Source organism: Plectropomus leopardus, chromosome 20 (genome assembly GCF_026936395.1).
Source record: "Plectropomus leopardus strain MGB_pleo_1.0 chromosome 20, ASM2693639v1, whole genome shotgun sequence".
In the NCBI taxonomy this organism is placed as follows: Eukaryota; Metazoa; Chordata; class Actinopteri; order Perciformes; family Serranidae; genus Plectropomus; species Plectropomus leopardus.
In genome coordinates, this window is record NC_142195.1 from 18,690,120 (window position 1) to 18,711,795 (window position 21,676).

Sequence of the window (21,676 nt, forward strand, 5' to 3'; positions counted from 1 at the left end):
TTAGTCATTTGGTTCTGTATCTTTTTGTATTTGTTTTGGCTTTTTGCAGTAAGTTGGGGTATTTATTTGACCTTTTGTGTCACTTTATAGTTATTATCTGTCTCCTTGAGGTTGTTTTGGGTCACATTGTAGTTGTTTGGGCCTCTTTGAGGTAATTTTGTTTCTTACTGCGATCCTTTTGTATGGTTGGTCATTTTGTATGTTTTCCCCTTTCTTAGGTATTCTGTGTCCCTGCAGGTCCTTTGCTTCTCTTTGTGGTATTTTATTTATTTTTTGTGGTCAGTTTCAGTCTCTTCCTTGTCAATGCATTTATTTGAATGGCATTTTGCAAGTGAATGCCAGGGCTCCCCCTGACACTTTTGCCCCGTGGCCTGCTCACAGTAGATCTGTTCAGTAATCTAACCAAGCACAAGACAAGTATTATTGACAACAGTGACACTGTCAACTCATATAGGCAGAACATTTTCCAAAAAATACTAGTTTTGTTTAGGCATGAACAAACTTCAAGAGACGAGACTTCGGGCTAGTTTCTTAAAGTCCATGTGGACAGGCTTTGTTCATTAACATTTCTGCAGTTCACTCGAAAAGAAGTTAAAAACAAAGGCACACAGGGTCACATTCACAGGTGAGACCATAGCTTGTGCACAACCTTGGGAATCCAGTTTAGCTCTGATCATATTTTCATGTTGAAGAGCACTTGAATCAGCAAGTGCTGCTCCTCCTGGACTATTTTTATAAAAAGCATTGCCTAAGGCACACGCTTGTGTTTGCCTTAAATCTCTTTCAACATCCAAAGATACAGTGTCTGTTATCCACTGAGTTCAGAGACCCAAGGTCTCCATGAACACCAGACAAACTCTTATGTTTATACAAGGAGGGTGAAAAGAAAACACAGACAGTAAAGGTCTGGGACCATAAAGAGGGTAAGTTGCTTATGTGATATGTTTTCCGATGTTTGAAAATCATTTGTATTTTAAGATAGTGATAGATGGTCTTTGGTGTTCAGTTGTCTGGTTGCGCCTAGCTCTGACAAGAAATGTCTTCAACAAAGCTGAAACACATAAATATTTCAGTTTATTTCTCAGACCCAATCATAAACTTCCACTTGATCTTTTTTCTCATCATATATATATATATATATATATATATGATATCCAGGCTTACAGGTACAATTCAATTACAAGTAGAGTGCACTTTTTAATCCAGGAGTCTAATCTTCAGTTTCATAGTAAGTGTAGTAGGCAAGACATGTAGGTCAGCAACTTAGTCACTTTTTCACTTTAAAGAGTATCAATAGCATACTCCAATGTGGTTTCGACCTCAGAACGACAATGAGACAGCTCTAATCAATGCAACAAATTACCTGCTATTAGCCACTGACCAGGGCTCTGTGTCTTTCCCCCTGTGGTTTCACTGCAGTCTTTGATAATATGCACAAAGGAAAATGCATGCAGTATATTTTTTAACAACAATGTGCTACATCACCACCTAATGATACAGTATTTAATTGCATCATTACCCTATCCAAATGAGACTGGTATATATACAGTATAGCTTCTGTCATATGCAAGGGTTTTTGTCAGTTCCATCCATCCATCCATCCATTTTGCATCTCTTTGTAGTTGTTTTGCATTGTTTTGTGGTTTTTGTCTCTTGGTAGTCATTTTGTATCTTCTTTGAGGTAATTTTTTGGTCATTTTGTGTTGCTTTGTAGTTAGTTTCTGTCTCCTTGTGGATTTTTGTTGGTCTACATGTGGTTGTTTTGTGTCTTGATGCTTCTCCTTGTGGGTGATATGTGTCTTGAGGTAATTTTGTGTTGCTATATGGTTGTTTTATGTCACCTTGTGTTTGTTCTGCAGTTGTTTGGGTCTCTGTAAGGGCAATTTTGTGTCTTCTTGCAGAAACATTGTGTCTTTGAGGTAATTTTGCGTCTGTTTTGGTTGTTTCGTATCACTTTGTAGTCATTTTGTAGCCTTTTAGTGTGTCCCTGTGGTTGTTTATGCTGTGCTGTATCACAGCATAATGATACAGTAATAAACAGCATCAATACCTAATCCAAATGAGACTGGTATAAGTATAGCTTTTGTCATGTGCGAGGGGTGGTCATTTTGTATCTCCTTGGAGGAAGTTTTGTGTCTTATTGCAGTAATTTTGTGCCTAGGTAATGTAATCTTGTGTCATTTTTGGTCATTTTGGGTTGTGTTGTAGGATTTGGGGATGTTTCTGTCTACTTGTGGTTGTTTTGGGTCTTTTTTGGTTATTTTGTGTTGCTTTGTAGTGATTTTGTATCTGCTTGTGGTTGTTCTGTAGTTGTTTTTGTTGGTCTCTGTAAAGGTAATTTTGTGTCTTCTTGCAGTAATTTTGTGTCTTTTTTGGATGTTTTTTGTTACTTTGTAGTCATTTTTTAGCCCTTTTGTTGTCCCCCTATGGTCCACTGGTCAATAACCACATTTCCCAAAAGCCCAATTACATTCTGTTATAAAATCGATGTTGCCACACTGAGGAGACATTTCTGGTGCGTTTGTCTATCTTTGTTGCTTCTTTGTCAAAGATAAATTTGTTGAAAGGGACTTTTTAATCTGTACTTTGCTTATCGCACCATCTGACAATTTGTAAAAGCTTTGGTTCTGTTTACATTCTACAGATAGAGGCAAATAAATTCTGGAAGCCCAAACACGCCCAAACCATGAGGAGAAAATTCCTAGCCAACAAGTATCAGTTTCTGTGTATGCTTCTTTATTTATCAAATAGAAGAATTTATACACCTACCCTTGTCCTCTTTCAAATATTTGGAGTTTCTGCAGTCTTCGGGGATGCAGGATGATGTGGGAGATGTGGCAAGGATCATATGCAAAAAGCTTTTTGAAAAATGTTGGGGTAACAGCGGGAGCTGCGAGTGTGCATGAAAATACCACCCTCAGCACCAAGTACAAACTCCTCCTGATACATATTTGATCAACAAACTGTCTTTTCTTTGCATTTATCATGGGTGCCAGTGGGCAAAAAACAAACAAGTCAGTAAAAGACCCGAGGTGACTGGAGTGATGGTTGAAGCAACAGAGAAGTTCCTGGTGGGGTCAGAGGTTGTCGTAGAGGAGTTAAACAAATAGCCTATATCATAGGGATGCCAATGAGTTTGAGACAGTGAAATACTAATATATAATACCCATAATGGGCAAGAAAGGGAAAGATTTGTTAATATTCTTGAGAATTCTTTCACTGCTGTTGCACCATGTTATGGAGGAAGGACACAACTATCCAGCAGAATAAGAGGTTAAGATCAGTAGCCTGAAAACGATAATTAAATCTGCTAAATTAGAGTGTTAGAGGGTGTAAAACATGACTAATGAAAGCATGATTGGTCAAAAATGGGCATTAGAGTACAAATGTGAGAAGATGGAGACACTATTACCACATGTAAATCAGAGTTGGGTCAATACTGTGGAAGTGAGGAGGATTAAAATTCTAAAGAAACCCAATGTTAACTGATAAACTAGGGAAAATGTATTTTTTCTGAATGAACTGAACAGGTCAATACAACGCTGAATCATTTGAAAGAACAGTGTGTATGATTAAGGGGGATTTAGTGGCATCTAGCAGTGAGGACTGCAAATTGCAACCATGTGCTGAGCATGATGTCCCAGTTAGAATTTCTTCAGCGCTCCATGTTCAAGACCGTAGACTATATAAATGAAGATGGACGATGCATCTCCACTAACTTCCACTGTACAAAAAACGAAAATATTTCAGTTACGGCTGCTGACATCTTGCACTGGTGACAGCATTTGGAGCCTGTGCAGTAACCATCTCTGCAGTATCGAGTTCCCACTGTCCGACCAATCATGAGCAGTGCCATTGATCGCAGGCACACTGTTTGGCGCACACAGCTGTCAATCATGATGTCAAATTTCCATTTTATAGCATCAAATTAGTTATTAAAAGCAAACTTGTCAGAAAACTGAACACACAAGAGCTAACTTAAATGACAGAAACCATCTTTGGGAAGAGTTTACTGGGTGTTCTATGAGTTTTACTTTGGCCCATGTCTGTCTTGTCGTCTATTTTTATATATAGTTTATGTTCAAGACATTTTTACTGTGAGCCAAATTATCTTCTTTCTCTCCAGAACAAACAGACCTTATGTTAAAACAAGTAAAATTACTGAATATTTGGTGTGCTCATCGTTGCTTTCTTTTTTTGTTCGAGACTCCAGGTTTTTTTGAGTTAACAAAAATGTGACAATTTAGATTTTCAGGTAATTAAACACTAAAGAAAAAATACTTATATTATATTATTACTATATCATGTTCTGTTTATGCCAGTATATCCCTTAAATCCTACACACAGGACCTTTAAGTAAAGAGTGACCTATACAACGGGATGTTTGAGGGACTAGATAAAGTAAATGTCAAGGCAAAGGGCCTGCAGCTTTTCCTTTTTAAACCCAGGAAAGGATTCAACATATTCAGGTTCACGCAGGCTAATACAGTTGGCAAATGTAATGCTGAAGATCATAGAGAGGGAAGTAAATGTTTACAAGCTGGAGCAGCTAAGTTGGTTCAGACAGACTGCATTTCGTTTAATCTCTACCAGTATGTGTTCAAACATGCAGGAGACTGTAAAAGCTAAAAGGAGAGAGATGTGAGCACTTAAAACACCTTTTAAACATTTCATATTTGAAATATTATGAAGCTGTAGAGTATGTGAGGCATCAAAATGTTGAATACCAGCCTTATGTTTAAGGCTGAGCACAGCAAGAGGGCAAGAGAAGGAGTTTGGGTTGACTGAGGTGATCAAAGGTCACACAGCCTGCAGGTCCTGCACTACAAATCCTGAAATAAATCTAGCTTTGCTGGAAAGGATAAGGAAGGAAGATTGCGAAAGTCAAGCAAAAAGCCTACAGGAGAAGTGAGTGTCAAACCTGCAGATTTATTTATTTATTTATTAGGTACAAATGATTATTAGGAAAGGCTGCTGCCAAAGGATTTGTCACTTTTCATCACAGTAAAACAAGTAACACCACAACAGGTATTTTCTTCAGCCAATGCTCTGACAGCCGTGCCAGGGGGATGATCTTTGGTTGAGCCTAGGAAAATGTCTAGGGGCAAGTTCTTTTTGTTTTAAGTTTTTTGTTTGTTTGGTTTTATACTAATTTCCAGTTAATTTTCTTGTACTTTTTTTTCTCACCAGTCTCTTGCTAATTTTTGGTTAATTTCTTCTTTCATAGCTCATTGCCTTCCTTCCGTGTTGTTGAATATAATCAAGCCAATTTGCTCAGTTTTCAAAATGAAAATGGCATTACATTTGGTGAAGAGTACATCACGACTTCTTCAGGACTAAAAACTCAAAGTTGAGGACTTTGGACTTGCCATAGGATTTGTTAGTGTTGACTTGGGACTTGAATTGAAAATTGAGTGCACAGACTTGAGACTAACTTGTGACTTGTAAAACAATAACTTGGTCTCACTTCTGTCGGGAACAAAAACCGCAGTGGGGAAATACTGAATTATTTGATCGTAGTTTTGTGTTTTATCCTTATTTTCTACTGAGGTCTACACCTCGGAGTACAAACAGATAACGTGTAGTATTGATTGAAAACTGCAAGGGGCAGTATTGTAATAATGGAGGCATAGCCAGCCTGCTGCAAAGATACACAAAGAAGAAAAGTTTAAATTTTTTGTTTTATGCCCTGGATTTAGCCTTACAGGCAAAATTTCCTAGCTGTGTGAACATTACATACCAGCTCTTTTGCCAAAATTAACAGCACTGCATCTCAAACATGCTCTAAACTTTTATATTAACTTTATATTAACAGAGACACAACTTTATATTAACTTGGGTAAAGTACAAAGTCTGGAAAAAAGCTTTGCCTGACAGTTTTCACGGAGGGAAACAACATCCGCACTCTATTCTGTCACCATTTTTTCCCTGTTTTTTGACTCATGTTTTTGCGCTTGTCAGAGAGAGAGACCGAGGAGAAAACGTGGACGGTGTGCTTTATCTTCTGTTAAATCAATGTTTGATTTAACAGTGTCGGTAATTTGACAGATATTGATACTAATACCAGAGTTTAAAAAGACAACGTTAGCTATAAAATGACGGAACGGTCCTCATTGTTACTACGTAAACAATTAGCAGGTAAGTTGGCTAACTGTTGCTACCATGGTTTATTTTACTCTAACGTTGCACTAAGTTATCACATTGAGCGCCTCAGTTGGTTTTTCTATTGTCTGTTGTTTAATTTGGATAGCTTTGCTACGTTTTACGTACATATACAGCTAGTAACATGCACGTGTACAGACAGTACCGCACAGCTGGTGTAGAGGATATGACTAATTGTGGTTGTTGCTCAATATCCACTGAAACAATCAACACACACGGGCCAAAACATGCTTTACTGTGACATCAATGCATAAGTTAACTCATTAATTAAATGTAATGTTCCTACCCTCCCTTGTTAATATCAGTGGTGGATAAAGTACCTTAAAGCCATAAATAAGTAAAAGTACAGATTTCTCACCAGAAAATGTCCTTGGTAGAGGGTTAAGTCGCCTGTTAGAATATTAGTTATAATAATAATAATAATAATAATAATAATAATAATAATAATAATAATAATAATAACTTTATTCATATAGCACCTTTAAAAAAGAGTTTACCAAGTGATTTGACAAACAAAGTAAAACCGAGGCCCCAGACCCCAGAGACAATAAAATAATTGAAGTTAGTCAATAATGCTAGACCAGAGGCAGAATTAAACAGGACAATGGAAACTTGTCAGAAAAATACAGTAACAAAGTAAAGGCAGTAGACCCTGATCATTAATAGCAATTGTGATATTTAAGCAGGATCAAGACGAAATTAAAAGATAAATTAGAGTATAAAATTATTAGACATACTGAACAACAAATTAAAAAACACCTTTTTAGTCAGCATCACATAAAAATGCTATTAATAAAAAGAAATCAAGCATTCTCAGAATTATAAAGTTTATGTCTCCTCCATACTCCATACACCACCTTAAAAATGGAGCCTACATTAAGAAAGCTTGAAGAAAAACTTTTTTTATTTTTACAATTTAAAGGATTTAAATAATAAAATCCAGTTTTCATTCCTTCCCTCCCATTCCTTTATTCATCCATTCATCCCCGCCCTCCATTTCGCCTTTCCTTTTCTATTTTGTAATCAGTAACTAAAATGCATGGGCAAATGTAGTGAATTAGAAGTATTTATTTAATTTAGGAAATGTAGTGGAGTTAAAATTAAAGTTGAGAGAAATATAAAAACTAAAGTAAAGTACAGATAGTGCAAATGTAAAATTGTAAATATTTGATTTGGGTTGTGTGGGTGTATGCATTTAGTGTTATTATTTTGCTACATAACACCACAGGTTATTATACTTTGTTTGACAAAAACCTGATGTAAGACAGCTTGTTAAGGTACCTAAGACTAATTGCATCTTAAATTTCAGAGCTCAACAAGAACCCAGTGGAAGGCTTTTCTGCAGGTCTTGTAGACGATGATGACATCTATCAGTGGGAAGTGGTCGTCATTGGGCCTCAGGACACATTATTGTGAGTGAAATAATTTGCCATTCAGTTACTTAGCTGCATATTCACCCATAGTCCTTTGTGTACATCTTAACCCCATCTTCTTTGTCATTTGTAGTGAAGGAGGTTGCTTCAAAGCCATTTTAACCTTCCCCCGTGACTATCCTCTGAAGCCTCCCAAGATGAAGTTTATCACAGAAATCTGGCATCCAAATGGTAAGAACTGACTTGTGCAGGTCACTGTATCTATGAGTGATATGTATCAAAGTAAGTATTCAAATCAGTGCAGACACTGTCAAACCTAATGTTAGATTAGCCTATGTAAGTACTGCTGTGAAGTGCTGAAAATGGCAAAACAATCACTTAGATGTTGATTTTCCATTGCAAAAAAAGGTTAACGTTATTTCAAAATATATGAAATCAGCTTCTGTTAATTGCGGTTTGGGGGAAAAAGTCGATACAGCATAGTATCTTCATATTTTTTGTGTGGCAATATTGTACTGATACACTGATGCGAAGTATTGATTTGATGTTATAAATATGAAATACCACAAATATAACACTTGATAGCCTACAAGAATAATATAATCAGTTCAGTCCACTAGATACTTTTCTGCTGTAATAAAAATGATAAAAGTGAGATGAAGAGACTGAAAAATGTCGTCTTATTCGATAATCCCCATGTTAACAAAGTTCTTCTTTGGGGACTTACTGTGCGGTTGAAAAAAAAGGTAATAAATCACGATATGTTGTGATATATTCTGTGGCAATACTCTGCATACAGCAGCACATTTAAAATCGCAGTACTTTTTTATGGTGACTTAGGTATCATGGTAATACTGTATTAGTAGGTCTCTGGTGATTCCCACTACTACTTGTACTTGCTAATCAATACCTTTAATCATGAATAGGTGAATAGATTTTTTTGCCTTTTTTGGGGACTAGATTGGAGAGTAGTCCCATATTTCTCTATTGGCATATTAATATACTTAAACAGCAGTGACTAGTTGCTGTGAGTTGCTGTTCACAGCTTCAGTTCTATGGCAGGGTCAAGTCTCTTGTAAAGATTTTTAGAGGTTTTTTTTAACTGGCTTCATGATTCAATTCCTTTTTTAAAGGGCAGAGCTACAGTGTAGTATCTGATCTCCTGCTTTAGTACAAACATGTCACTAATCTCTGTGTATTCTTGTTTTCTGCCAGTGGCAAAAAATGGGGACGTCTGCATCTCTATCCTACATGAACCTGGCGAGGACAAGTATGGCTATGAGAAGCCTGAGGAGCGCTGGCTGCCAATCCATACAGTGGAGACCATCATGCTCAGCGTTATCTCCATGTTGGCAGACCCCAATGGAGACTCTCCTGCCAACGTTGATGCAGCTGTAAGTGCCCACTGTCTCTCATAAGCATGCTCTCAAGCTATGGTTAGTCTGCAGACTCTTGAAACAGTGATATGTACCATAGCCGGAGTTAATTTGAACCTGAGAATTTGGATAAATACACACACAGACTCAATATTTAGTTTGTCATTCAATTGTGTACTCATGAAAAAAAAGAAATGCTGTTTCTCTCAGCCCACAATGATGCAAGAAGCAAGCATAAGAATGTATATTTTAAAAGATCCCTAAAAATGTATAAATACAGATGAAAAAAGAAGCTGCACAGTGCATTAAAGTGCATTCATTCAAACCAGGCAAGCCATGTAAAACTGCATGTGTGTGTGTGTGTTTAGAAAATTATCTAAAACCTGATTAATGGTAGGGTGCTACACTTTACTTTTGATGAGTGTCCTTAGACAGAAATGACAAATTTTCATGACGTGCACCCGGAGAATTTTGTTATTTCGTGAACAAAGTAATAATTTGTTACATGGTGTGTTTGGCAGTAGTTTTCAGTCAAGAAGCAGCCATTGGTTAGCAGTAGCTCCTGCAGAGTTGAGAGGAAAGCAGCTGGTCAAACTGCCTTCACCAGGCTGACAAAGAACAGACATTTACCGAACAAAAATAGTTTTCATCTAACTGGAAGAAATCAAGTGTGTGTATTTACTAATTAATTGATTTCATTTCCCAGTCCACCATAGTGAGTGAGAGGAATTGTGGCTCACAGACTGGGAGCTGATCTATTAACGTAGATATGGTTAATTAGTTCAAACACATACAGTGGGATATTTGTGTAATTTAAACAGCTTTCTGTGCTGATTACACTTCACTAAATTCAACAGAAATGTGCTCAGACCGTAAAAAAATTGCAGGGGGTCTCTGGTTACCATGGAGACAACTTAAAACCTTTTGCTGAAGCACAAATTGAAAATGACACACGGCTGTTTAATTTCCGTTGAGCAACACTCATTAAAAGTGTCCGGCGCCCTACCATTACTCAGGCTTAAGGGTTCGAAAAACCTGAAATGACTGTTAAAAGTCGCAACAATTTGGTCACTCTTTTCTGACAAAAATCCAAACAAGTGGGCAGAGTGACGTGGGTCTCTGTGGGGGGCAAATCACAGCCTGTCAAGGCTGAATTGAGTCTTGGTTGGGTTAAAATGCTTTTGCTGTTTATTAAAGAGGGGCTGCCAGGAGAGGGAGAAAGGCAAATACAGTTATCCTGGGAGTTTTTTGTGAACAATTATGTGGCCAAGATGTAGCTAGAAACAAAGACCAAGAAAGTAAACGTTGCCATAATTATAATAATAATGCTATTGTTATAACTTAATTTATATGGCACCTTACAAAACAAAGTTAAGCTGTAGGAACCCACTTGTCCTGCGACCAGAGGGGTTAATCAGAACTATTTCTAATTTAGCATCATTCAGCTGCAGAAAATATCTGAACAATGTCCACAGAAGCAGCGGTCTGTACGCAACAAGATTGCTGATGTTTTTTTTAATATGTTTTATCCTGCAGAAAGAGTGGCGGGAGGATCCTAAAGGAGTTTTTAAGAAGAAAGTGGCACGTTGTGTGCGGAGGAGTCAAGAGATGGCTTATGACTAAGGCCTTACTCCAGTCACCAACAGAGTAAGTACTATCAGGATAAGTACTGCTACTCATCTAGGTGATCTCTTTCCTTGTCAAATAAAACCAATATGGAGCTGTAGGTTTTCATAGCATTGATTTATGAAGAAAACCAAACCGAAATGTTCATTTTGTTTCAGATTGGAACTGCACAGGGGATTTGACAACTGGTTACACTTAAGTCGGCAACATGACCACGGGGCACAACTTTGTCAGCATCAACTAGTTACCGAAACGGGAAAAAAAAACTCACAGGAAAATACGTTTTAAACTCATAGTTCTCTACTAATCTGTGACTTGCAGTTTTAGGGTCGATATTTATAAATTTTGCTGAATGATTGTAGCATTTATTCCGCCACAAGTTTGTTTTCCATTTTCCACCATCAGTTGCACAAGACACAATTTGTGGTGAAGCATCAGCATTTCGCTTACAGGAAGATAAATAATTAAACCAAATACTTTCTCTGTTATGTACATCTGATTTTCAAAGAAATCATCCCCTTTGATAAATGCACCATGTTGTTAAAGTTAGTTTACTTTATATTTACCTATTTATTCAGAGTGAGATTGCTTTAAAATGCGAATCGTCTGTTATGGAGGTTTTTGTTTATTATCAACCTGCCACACTGAGCCATCCAGTTTACAGTTAATTCATTAATTATGCAGTTTTTCAGTCATTAAAGAGATGAAAGTACAGACACTGGCTCTTCCTTTCGCTGCACACCCTAAGTGTGCTGCAGAGAAAGGGGTCCTTCTCTCCTTGAGGGGCGAACTTCTTATCACCCAGCTCTGCCTTAACTTTGACTGCCAGCGAAGAAAACTTATCTCTAAAAAAGGACTGCATCTGGATGCTTCTTTTGAATCCAGAAAAAAAACTATTGTGGGCAAACCAAAGAGAATACACCAATAAATATATATTTTAATTAACATGCTACATTTTTTTACTTGTAAATATAAACTGTCGGAAAATGTTGCATATGTACAGGGAAAATGCATTGGCCTTGCCTGTGGGTGAGGCGGTGTGTTGATATTGTACAGTAGCGCTTCAATTAGGCCTTTTTCACAGACAACAGTTGAACATGTCACTGAAGGGAAAGCAGAGGTGTAAATGATCAAATGAATGATGATGACTGAATTCCACTGAGCTGCTCCTGTTTCAGGGTCCTGGTATTATGCATGCAGTGTCGCTGTCATGCTTTACAGGGAAACTTGAAAACAACAGAGCCATTGCTAATGTTATTAGTAACACCTTTGCTTTTTCTATTATGACAAGTCAAAATATCTGCTGTGCTAAAGCTACCACAAAATGATCTGCCGATCACGTGACTCTCTTTAGCTAAACGGTAATTGTAGCAATTTTAATGCTTAGTTGTGGGAGTAATTTTAGTATGTATGCAGTGGCACCCACTTTGTAAGTCAATGAATTTTACATTGTGAAACAAGTAATAAACCTCATCATGGACATGTTTGAGAGATTGATGAAATGTTTCTACACTTTGACTGTAGACTTTGTCTTAATCTTAAATTAACAGATTTGTCTGCAAGTAATCTCAACTCACTGAATATGTGCTGTGTTTTTAGTGTGATGTGCAATAAGAACAAAAGAGTACAAAGTTATTTTCCAATCTCCATAATTGCTTTATTGAATTAAGCACCAGCTCAATTTGGTCAACATCCAGACAAGTGAAGACATATCCTTGAACTCAAAGAGTATAAAATCATCTTAGCAACACTGAAGCAAGCCCCCCCCCCACCCCCACCCAAAAGAAAAAGTCATCCGCCCATCCATCTTGCAGGTATAGAATAGAAACTGAGTCCTGAGTCGTTTACTGTCCAGGAGCTGACAGACTTTTGTTCATGAACTGCCTTTTGACGAAGCAAACCCACCACTGAAAAAAAAACAAAAAAACAACTTACATCAGGACAAGTGTATGAAGTTTCGGCAATCAAACTACCTGACACACGAGTTAAAAAAATAACTGGGCTAACCCCAATTCACTGGTCACAAAACAACAGGATATTTTTCCTCTATTTATCAGTCTTTATTGTTTTGGTAAGAGCTGCCAAGTGTTGAAGATATTGGTTGTAGAGATGTCTTCCTTCTCTCCAGTATAACGGGACTAGACAGCACTCGGCTTGTGGTGCTCAGAGCGCAAAAAAAAAAAAACATTTTAAAAACTCAACAGCAATGTCTGTTTCCAGAAATCATGACCCGGTTACTCAAGATAATACACAGACTTTGTTGTGAGCAATTTCATGTTCTTTCCACCGAATTACACCCGCAAACCATGTGCATCTACTCATGAACGAGAAGATTTTGAGAGCACGAGTAGTAAACATTAATGGCGTCCTGCTCGGCTAAGCTGTAATGTTAGCTAGCTCAGGTGAGCTAGCAGTAGATGCCCACTTCCCTCTGCACAGTGATGTGGTTGCCATGTGTAGTTTGGTAGAAAGAAAATAGTTCCCACATAAAACTGCTCACCACAAGATCTGAATGCAGACATCTCGACAGCTGATATCCTGATACCCTGCAGCTCACACCAAAACAGTCTAGACTGACAGTGCCCATGTACTGATGTTAACCTTTCAGAAACAACTATAGTTCAGTTTTCCATAATGCCCTCTCAGGTAACTGTGCATGTAAAGCTGTAGTGTAATATTGAAGATGTTGCACTCACCTTGCTGGGTTTGTCTGTTTGGGGGTCAAACACGCGATCACATAGCCTCAAGCCGGTCTCCTGGCGGATCTGCTGCAGGTATGCCCTCATAGTTTCTGGAAAAGGTTGCAGAGCAGGTTTTATCATCCCCATTACACCATCTAACCATTACTATGGAGAAAAGTCACACCATAGCATAATATTTATTTTATGACTGTTACATCCAGACTGGATCTAACAGATTAACCTTACGCACTAATTAGACTGATGACTTCTCACCTTTAATGTTTTTTTATTTTTACTGAAAAAATAAGCCAATTTTAGCATTCAGGTGCAACAGGGGGAAACAGTTCCAATTGCAAAACAAACTCAGATGTTGTGTTAATTCATTAAAATTAACAACTCGACAAACTACATACTTCTTGGGATGTTTTAACATCCAGGCCTACTGTTTAAAAACAAGGTTTAGGGACACCACAGGAGTGTGACACAGCACTTTTAACCTCAGATCCTTTAAGCTAGTGGGGCTCTGGTCAGCATAGCTATTTTGAGATTGATATTACTTTAGGCTGGGAATTAAATGGAATATGAGAAGGGTACAAGGAAACTGGCTCTAATTTCAAGACAAAGTAAATGAGAGACAGAGTTGACGGTGCTGGTTCTTACCTTCCTCTTGCTTGTTGGAAGGTTTAATATACATAGCATTGAGAGGGAAGCCAGGGTCTCCAGGAATGGGGAAGTTAGTGATGCCCAGAGTGTACATCTCCTTCTCTCCCTGGCCCCTGGAGCTGCACTGTAAAGAATAACCACACACACACCAGTGCAAAGGCTTAGGTCACCTGTTTTAGTAACACCCATTCAACTTGGCATTAGCTAGCTTCACATTCTTTAACCCATTTAACTACTCCCTAAAAACCATCTGGTGAGCTGCTGTGGGTCCTTAGCCTTTGATTGAGAACCCTGACTTCAGCTCAAGTTACTTTTTGCTACTCATATTATGATTTGCATTAAGGCAGTGTGAAGTGCAGACCATCCACAAAAGTAAACACTCAAAGTTTACCTTCTGTAGCCTCTTCAGGCATTCAGAAATGTACAGTGTGACATAGATCAGCGTCCTGTCCGCCTCGTTCTGAAAGAAACGCAACACACAAAAATAGATGTTAGAAGCTGAAATACCTGAAATTAGACTGAAAAAAAAGCATTTGTCTAAAGTATACATGTTCCAGCCAGGTCTGGGCAGTTAATAGCTAAATCCTGAGCAAATATGCATCGCTGAGGGGAACGGGAGGAAGCAAGCTGGGGCATGTGGAAGAACGCAGCTGCTTTTAGACAGGGTGAGAGAGATGGGGAAGAGAAAACATACAAGGACACTGGTGAGGTACATATTTGTCCCTCAGCCACATATCTTTATCAATAAATTCTACAGGGTGGAGGGACAAGTGCAGGGTGTTAATACAAATGACAGTTAATTTCTTACCTTGATTTCATAGTTCTTAAAGAAAACATTGGCCTTGAAGTAGTAGATAGCCTCATCGATGATGTCTGACTCAATACCTGGAAAGGATAACAGGGTTTTTATAAATAAAACACTCTAAATTCAATGCAGGGGCTGCAACTAAGTCTTATTTTCATTGTTGATTAATCTTTTGATTATTTTCTTGATTAATAGATTAGTTGTTAGGGCTATAAAATGTCAGAAAATACTGTCGATCTGTGTTTCCTAAATACCAAGATGACATACTCAGATATCTTGTTTTGTCCACAACCCAAGTATTTTCAGTTTACTGTAATAAAGGAGTAAATACCAGAAATATTCACATTTAAGAAGCTGTAATGACTGTTACTTTTTTTCTACTAACACTATTTACTTTACTTATTTACTATTTATTTTAACAATTAAAATTAAAATTACACCATTTATCATAGCCAGAAACTGTAAAAACATGGAATTATTTATTTAAGGTGGAGGGAGGGTCATGCATGCAGAGAAACATATTTGAGGCTTTGGGGACGGTTAAAATAAAACAATGCAAAACAAAAACTAAGTCACATTAAAGTCAATTCCCTCCTCTGATAAATAAAGAACAGTCCCTACCTGTTGTCAAATACAGAGACCAATTTCCTGTTTTGGTCACTGCATATGTTTTGTTATGTGGTAAAGCCCTACTTTTGATTCATGATACATTTGTGTAAACACAAGCTGCTCAGAAACTATGGCAAAATAATAAAGTTATAACAACCTTTTTTTAATAACCTGAAAGCATATTTTGGCACTCGTCGTTATGGTGAAAATTTATCAAATGACCCCACTGTGACTACTGGATCAAATCTTCTATTTTGTGAATTATGAGTAGCTCTTTACAATACTTAAAAACTTAAAAATATTACAAAATCTGAAAGGGTCACAATAACAAACAGGACAGATAGCCTTTTTCAGGGGCGTCAAAAGACATTTAAGAAGAAGTTGAAGTTAAGGATGCACTCTTCAGGCCATATATGGAAGTAAAGCTAATGCATGTATCAGGAACTGAGCTACGTGTCATCACCACACGGTCACAAAACTAACTCAAGCACAGAGAAAACACACCGAAAGCCTAACATAACGTTTGTTTTTAGTGATAAAGGAAGGCTGACTCCACTTTTTTAATGATTCAAACGTCCATACAGCCTTACCGTCTCCTCTGGCTGGTCCCTTGAACTGGGTTTTGAGGGGAAGCAAAGCCATATTCCCCACCAGCCTAGTGTCAGGGCTCATCAGGTTTGAGTGATACGCCTTAAAAAAGGGAGAGAGAGAAATAAAGTTGCTGTCACATACATTTACCAGGTAAGTTAGCTGTCAGATTAGTGACATCTCTGCTACCGTCACCTTTGTCGTAGCAGATGCAATCATTATACCACGTAAATTATTTTAACAGATACTAAACTAATAAGAATTTGCAGAAAAGTTACAATGGCGAAATCTTGATTTCTGACATTGAAAACGTCACTAAATTGTGAGCAAATGCTAACATAGCTAACCAACTATGCTAACGCTAACTCGGAGGCCGTTGTGTCGCCCAGCTCAGTTTCTATGCAGGTTTTTAGCTCTAAACCGCATTATAAAAGCTTCAGCTGGTAAATAATGTTATAGGATTTACTCACCGGCATGTTGAGTGATAAATATCAGAGCAACTGCTCGGCAAGAGAAAAATACCAGCACCGCAATCCCAGCTTCCGCTTGTCCCACCCTATAGCTTTACAGGAAGTGGCCGCGTGTCATGTAGCGTACCGTCCACGGGGAGGCGCGAGCACACCGCTTTTATTTATTTATTATTTATTTATTCATATTTAATGATTTCTATTTGGAACTTTTGACACACAGTGTGACAAGAATCACATCGTGAAAAAACGTCATTCACATACAAAGACAGTACTGGAAAAAAAAATAAACTGAGAAACAATACCAAACAGAAAAAGACAACCAAAACGAAGAAATCATACATAAAGATATGTATGATTTGAAGACAGTGCACACAGTAATAAGTTTGATAGCTTTTTTTGTTATTGTTGGGGGGGTTATTAGTAAATTTTCATTTGTGAATCTGAAATTTAGCAAGAAGTAAAAGTATTTTTAAGAAAAAATGCAATATATCATCATGTATATCAATATGTTTTTCACAAAGGAAGTCAAGTTATATGTTTTGTTATATTTCTGTTGTAATGCTAGTAAAATGTTAGTTTACATATACCAGTTAATATTACTGCAAGTGCTAGTATTACTTCCACAGATTTATTCTAGATATTACCATTAAAATAACATAACTTAATAACATATAATAACAGTGAATATTCAACTTTTTTATTTCATAAAAAATGTATCTTAGCATTACTACCTTTACCATAAAAGGACAATTTAATCATTTGTTTGAGCGTGGCTTTAAACAGTAAAAAAAAAAAAAAAAAATCTGCATATTTATTTTGAATAAGATTAAATGTATCACTGAACAACAATGGATGATCAGGTTTTTTTCCTTGCAAATAGTGCATTTTTTTTACATTATCTAAGCTTCATTACCATTGTCATAAAAGGCCAAATCAAGCATTTGGGGGAGCATGTTTTTTTTTTTTAAATTAAATATTTGACTCTAATTACATTTTTATTTATTTTTGTATAATGGTTCACTAATCTGTTCAGTAAGACCCCAGAAGCTATCATGTCAGATAAATATCTCTACCTCTGAAAATCCCACCACACAAAGCCCTCATGTCCAGAAAAGGCATGCTACTTAAAGAAACAGCAACATCTAGTGGATTTTTTTTTATAGTATAACATATTTAAACTAACTACTACTGGAATGAGCTTTATCTTGCTCAACACATTTTTAATTTAGATGTAGTGAATCAAAATGTGCTCTACCAAACAGTTAAATGCTGAGCTAGCAGAATGTTAAAGGGTTAAAAAATGTAGCAGTCAAGCTGTTTGTGTAATTTTTTATTTAAAAATATAGCATTAATAAATGTATTTCATAACAACTCTTTAAAAGTAAACATCGTCTTAAAATAATAATGAAACATGACTGGGTTTATATCGTAAATTTCTTGAGTCATCGCAATTGCATACAACAAAAACCTATGAACATACATGACACAAGATATTCATGATCTTCAATCTGCATGTTCCCAACACATGTCCCTTTTCTTACTGTCCTTGCAGTCACATGCTATTCTTAATCTGCTCTTCATGTAGTATATATCCTGGTTCGTCATCAGCCGGAAATGTTTCTTATTGACTCTGACAAGTCTCTTTTTGTGAAATTCCTTAAGTCACACTACTCCTCAGCTGTCACCTTCGTCTTGAAAAGCCTCGTCATAATTCAGGTTAGCAGGCTCTTCATCAACCTCCTGTAGAAAAGGAAAGGGTGGGAAAAGTTATAATTATTACTATTCCAATATGTTACACTATGTTGTTAAATAATATCTTGCGGTTTCATTTTTGTTAGTGTCTTCACCTTTGGCTCCTTGAACTCCAGGTCCTCTCCATACTGTATAGAGAAGTCAATGTTTTGCAGAACTATGTTAATACCTTCCTCATCTGTGCGGTCAAACGGTAGGAATCTCACCATACTATAGTCATCAATCTGGAAACAGACAGAGAGACTCAATAACAATCTTCTATACTGGATTAAAATTAAACACAGTATTAATTAGGGGATTCACTTACGAGACCACAGATGGCTGTAGTCAGCTTTTTGAACTTTGTGCTTTTGATTGAATCCGAGTTATCTTCCATCATCGAGTACATGTCTGGGTCCAGATACCTTGTGAAAAAGAAAACAGACTAAATGAATACTGCTTCCAGATTATTTTTTTTTAAATGTTTAATTTGCAAACAAGCAGACTTTTCTCTTTTACTTGGATTTAAAAAACATCTTAACTGAGGTCCAGACTATCAAAAATTCTCTTTAATATTAGGCCTTTAAACACTATGACATTGAAATTTAAAAGAAACAACCCTTCCTTTATTTGGGTCTTAGTAAAAACATTAAGATTCTCAGCCTGGCCAATTATTGTGGCCAATATTTGGCATTTTGCCAATTATCTGTATCGGCATTTTATCTTAATGATCGCAGATAAAATTAATTCATTTAAAAGTACAAAGTGTCAGTATAGGAGGACCTTTTACTTTGTAAAACCTCAGAGAGCTATTTTTATTTATTCATTTTTTATTTAAATGTATTTGCTTGTCTTCATAAAAAAAAAAGGTGCTGGGAACTTGCAGTATATGATGTTGAAAGTTTCAGTTTTGATAAAAGATTTGCTAAAGGCATTTAAACAAAGTTTTGTGTTCAGTCTACCCCTAACTCATATACAACTTACTTCTCAATCTCCTTCTTGGCTTTGGGACTAAGTAGGTCCATTTTTGTCATGATGTTTACTTGAGGGATCTCTAACGACACCATGGCACTGAGGGCAGCCATGACTCCTGAGATAAACTGCAGTTAGAGAAATGGAAAGATGTGAGACTTCATGTTTGCTTTCATAACTACAATAAGTGCAGACATGAGGATACTAAATAAACAGATCGCCTGTCACCTTAAAAGACTCCACCATGAACTGGGAGTCCACCAGAAAGATCCCACACACCCGAAACTCCCACTGCTGGAGCTGCTCCACCAGCTGCCTCATTACAGGGAGGTGTGTGTAAAGTTCAATCTGACCTGCAAAAAGAGAACCATTGATCAAAACTGTGCCCGAGTCATAAAAACAAAGCTTCAAACATTGACAATGTTGTATTTACAGTGCTGGTGTAAATACAGCTTATGCAGTAATTCATACTCACAATGCTGTAATGAAAACAATGACAAATCTTGTCTTAGTATTTCCTGTTCACTTGTTTTTCTTTTAAATTAATTCACATTCTTCCTCAGTGGTAATGGTTGTTACTCAAACTGTAAGGCCTTTTATTATTTTATTGTTATTACAAGTGTGCTAAATGAACACTTCTCCCCCATAATGACCATTTGTATTGAATCAATCAAGTGAAAAATGTAGTACATGCTCTCTTCAAAGCCAGACTCCGTTGACAAAATCAGTAATTTTACCTCGCTGAACATGGGAGCTGCTGATCCTCTACCGCCTCGATCAGTTAATTAGTTTGTGTTATTGGTTAGTACGGGTTTCTTTACAAATTCAACGTGACACCTGGCAAGTAATCGATATGGTCATCTGTTATTTCAGTTATTCCTTCAGCAGAACTAACCACCCATTAAAACACTTTCAGGGCCATTCCCAAGATAAAATAAGTATGTAGATCTCTCTTGCACTGGCTTCAATATGCCTCTGCCAAGATGTTTACCTGGACAGTCAAATAGTATGTAGTCATCCTCTACGTGACCCAGACTCTCCTCGAGCCAGTCAAAGTTGTTAGCGAAGTACTCCATGCAGAAGACCAGGCCTCCGTTGGGGCCAAATCTGAGAGAAGCGTCCTCCATCACATCATCCACCTGTATGAGTTCGCGAATATCTGCCCAAACAAACAATGAGGCATAGAACAAAAAAGACCAAAAACATAGTATATATTTACATTTAATATACAAAATCTAAAAACAAATAAATATTAGAAAGTAATTCTAATATTTTTCTCACTTGCGTTGCGCACTGCAGATAAAATCACTTTCCTGATTAACACGTTACAGTAAATGTAATTAAATCAGCACACTAACCAGTTTATGATATTGGTCTTTTTTTTTTTTGCATAGTTAAGATTACTGTGTCCATGTGTGTGGTTATGGCACACCTCATGAATCAATTTTATCAATCTATAAGTCCATCTGCCAACAGTTTTTATTATTAGTGAACCACAATTCAGTGTTTTTAAATAAGATCAAACACACTATCTTAACCCCATTTACCCATGTGTAAGCATAACTTCTCTTTATTTTGTAATCCCTCTGTTCTTGCTGATATACAGCTAATATTTACTCGTTGTAAGAGACTGTTTGTTATTTATGAGAGAGGAGGTGGTGATGCAAAACAGGGAAGGGAGGCATTTCACCCAAAAGTTAGGTTTAGCAGCATGTCTTTAAAAAATCTCCAAAATCACACCATTTATACAGCCAAAAACTGTACATTATAGTTATTCATGGTAAAAGGGAGGGTCGTGTATTTTGCCCAAGACCCTCCGGAAGGCTCAAGGTAAAATATGTGTAGCTCTGGGGAGGGTCATGACATATACAGCTACTCTGGTAAATAAAAGACAGTCCCTAAGTAAGTGTAATCATTTTGTAAACTACAAGCATGCTGCGCTCACCTGCCATGACAGCGTAGTCAAAGTGCTCAGCTGCTGGGTCCAGGTTGACCACCTGAGCTGAGCGGTTCAGGCTTTCTAGATGCTGGATCATGGTGGAGCAGTAGGTGCTCTGAAAAGGAAAATGAAAACTCCAATAATAAACAAATAAAAGGCAGGTTTAACTTGTGTGGATAAGACAACCTCATGCCTTAGCATAACGCTTTACCCAAATAGCATAACAAGTCATTTTAGCACGTGCTACTGGATGACTGATAACTTACCTTACCGCTACCTGCCGGGCCCATCACGAGCTGCGCATAACGAGGCATTTTGCCTCAATGAAAACGTGTTGTGGTAAAATTGAGTCCCTTGTTTTTCCGCTAGCAATGGCTAACTACAGTTTATGTACTAGCGCCGCTGTACTTCTTCTTCTTTTTGTTTTCAGAACATTCACGCGCGTTGTACGGCTCTTTACTGCCACCCACTGATCAGCGCGCGTAATACAATTCAAAAGTATAATTCAAATGTTATTCCCGTTGTCTAAGAGAGTCCAAAATATAAGTAAACATGAAAATTTTATACAAAAAAAAACAAACTAGAGTGCTCAAATTTGTGATGCCATAGGGCAGGGATACCACTTTTGCAAAATGACAGATGGCCAGGGGCCAGTTACAGCAGCCCCATACGGGTCTCTAG

At 37.2% G+C, this 21,676-nt stretch overlaps 3 protein-coding genes across 3 annotated transcripts; 1 reads left to right on the plus strand and 2 right to left on the minus strand.

Annotated features, from left to right (window-relative positions):
* Positions 1-5,822: 5,822 nt before the first annotated feature.
* Positions 5,823-12,019, plus strand: LOC121959658 (ubiquitin-conjugating enzyme E2 G1-like). The gene is made up of 6 exons (XM_042509088.2): positions 5,823-6,138; positions 7,472-7,574; positions 7,669-7,766; positions 8,751-8,929; positions 10,448-10,558; positions 10,696-12,019. The coding sequence occupies exons 1-5, from the start codon at positions 6,096-6,098 to the stop codon at positions 10,532-10,534; spliced, it is 510 nt and encodes a 169-aa protein (XP_042365022.1). The 5' UTR covers positions 5,823-6,095; the 3' UTR covers positions 10,535-10,558; positions 10,696-12,019.
* Positions 12,020-12,169: 150 nt separating this feature from the next.
* On the minus strand, positions 12,170-16,492 carry arpc3 (actin related protein 2/3 complex, subunit 3). Its single transcript, XM_042509087.2, has 7 exons — positions 16,354-16,492; positions 15,886-15,985; positions 14,690-14,766; positions 14,273-14,341; positions 13,879-14,005; positions 13,234-13,328; positions 12,170-12,444 (listed from the first exon to the last, which is right to left on the minus strand). Exons 1-7 carry the CDS (start codon positions 16,357-16,359, stop codon positions 12,382-12,384), a joined length of 537 nt encoding a protein of 178 aa, XP_042365021.1. The 5' UTR covers positions 16,360-16,492; the 3' UTR covers positions 12,170-12,381.
* Positions 16,493-17,668: 1,176 nt separating this feature from the next.
* gpn3 (GPN-loop GTPase 3) lies at positions 17,669-21,428 on the minus strand. The gene is made up of 8 exons (XM_042509426.2): positions 21,262-21,428; positions 21,002-21,110; positions 20,048-20,215; positions 19,285-19,409; positions 19,069-19,184; positions 18,413-18,509; positions 18,201-18,329; positions 17,669-18,093 (listed from the first exon to the last, which is right to left on the minus strand). The coding sequence occupies exons 1-8, from the start codon at positions 21,307-21,309 to the stop codon at positions 18,028-18,030; spliced, it is 858 nt and encodes a 285-aa protein (XP_042365360.1). The 5' UTR covers positions 21,310-21,428; the 3' UTR covers positions 17,669-18,027.
* Between the last annotated feature and the right edge of the window lie 248 nt (positions 21,429-21,676).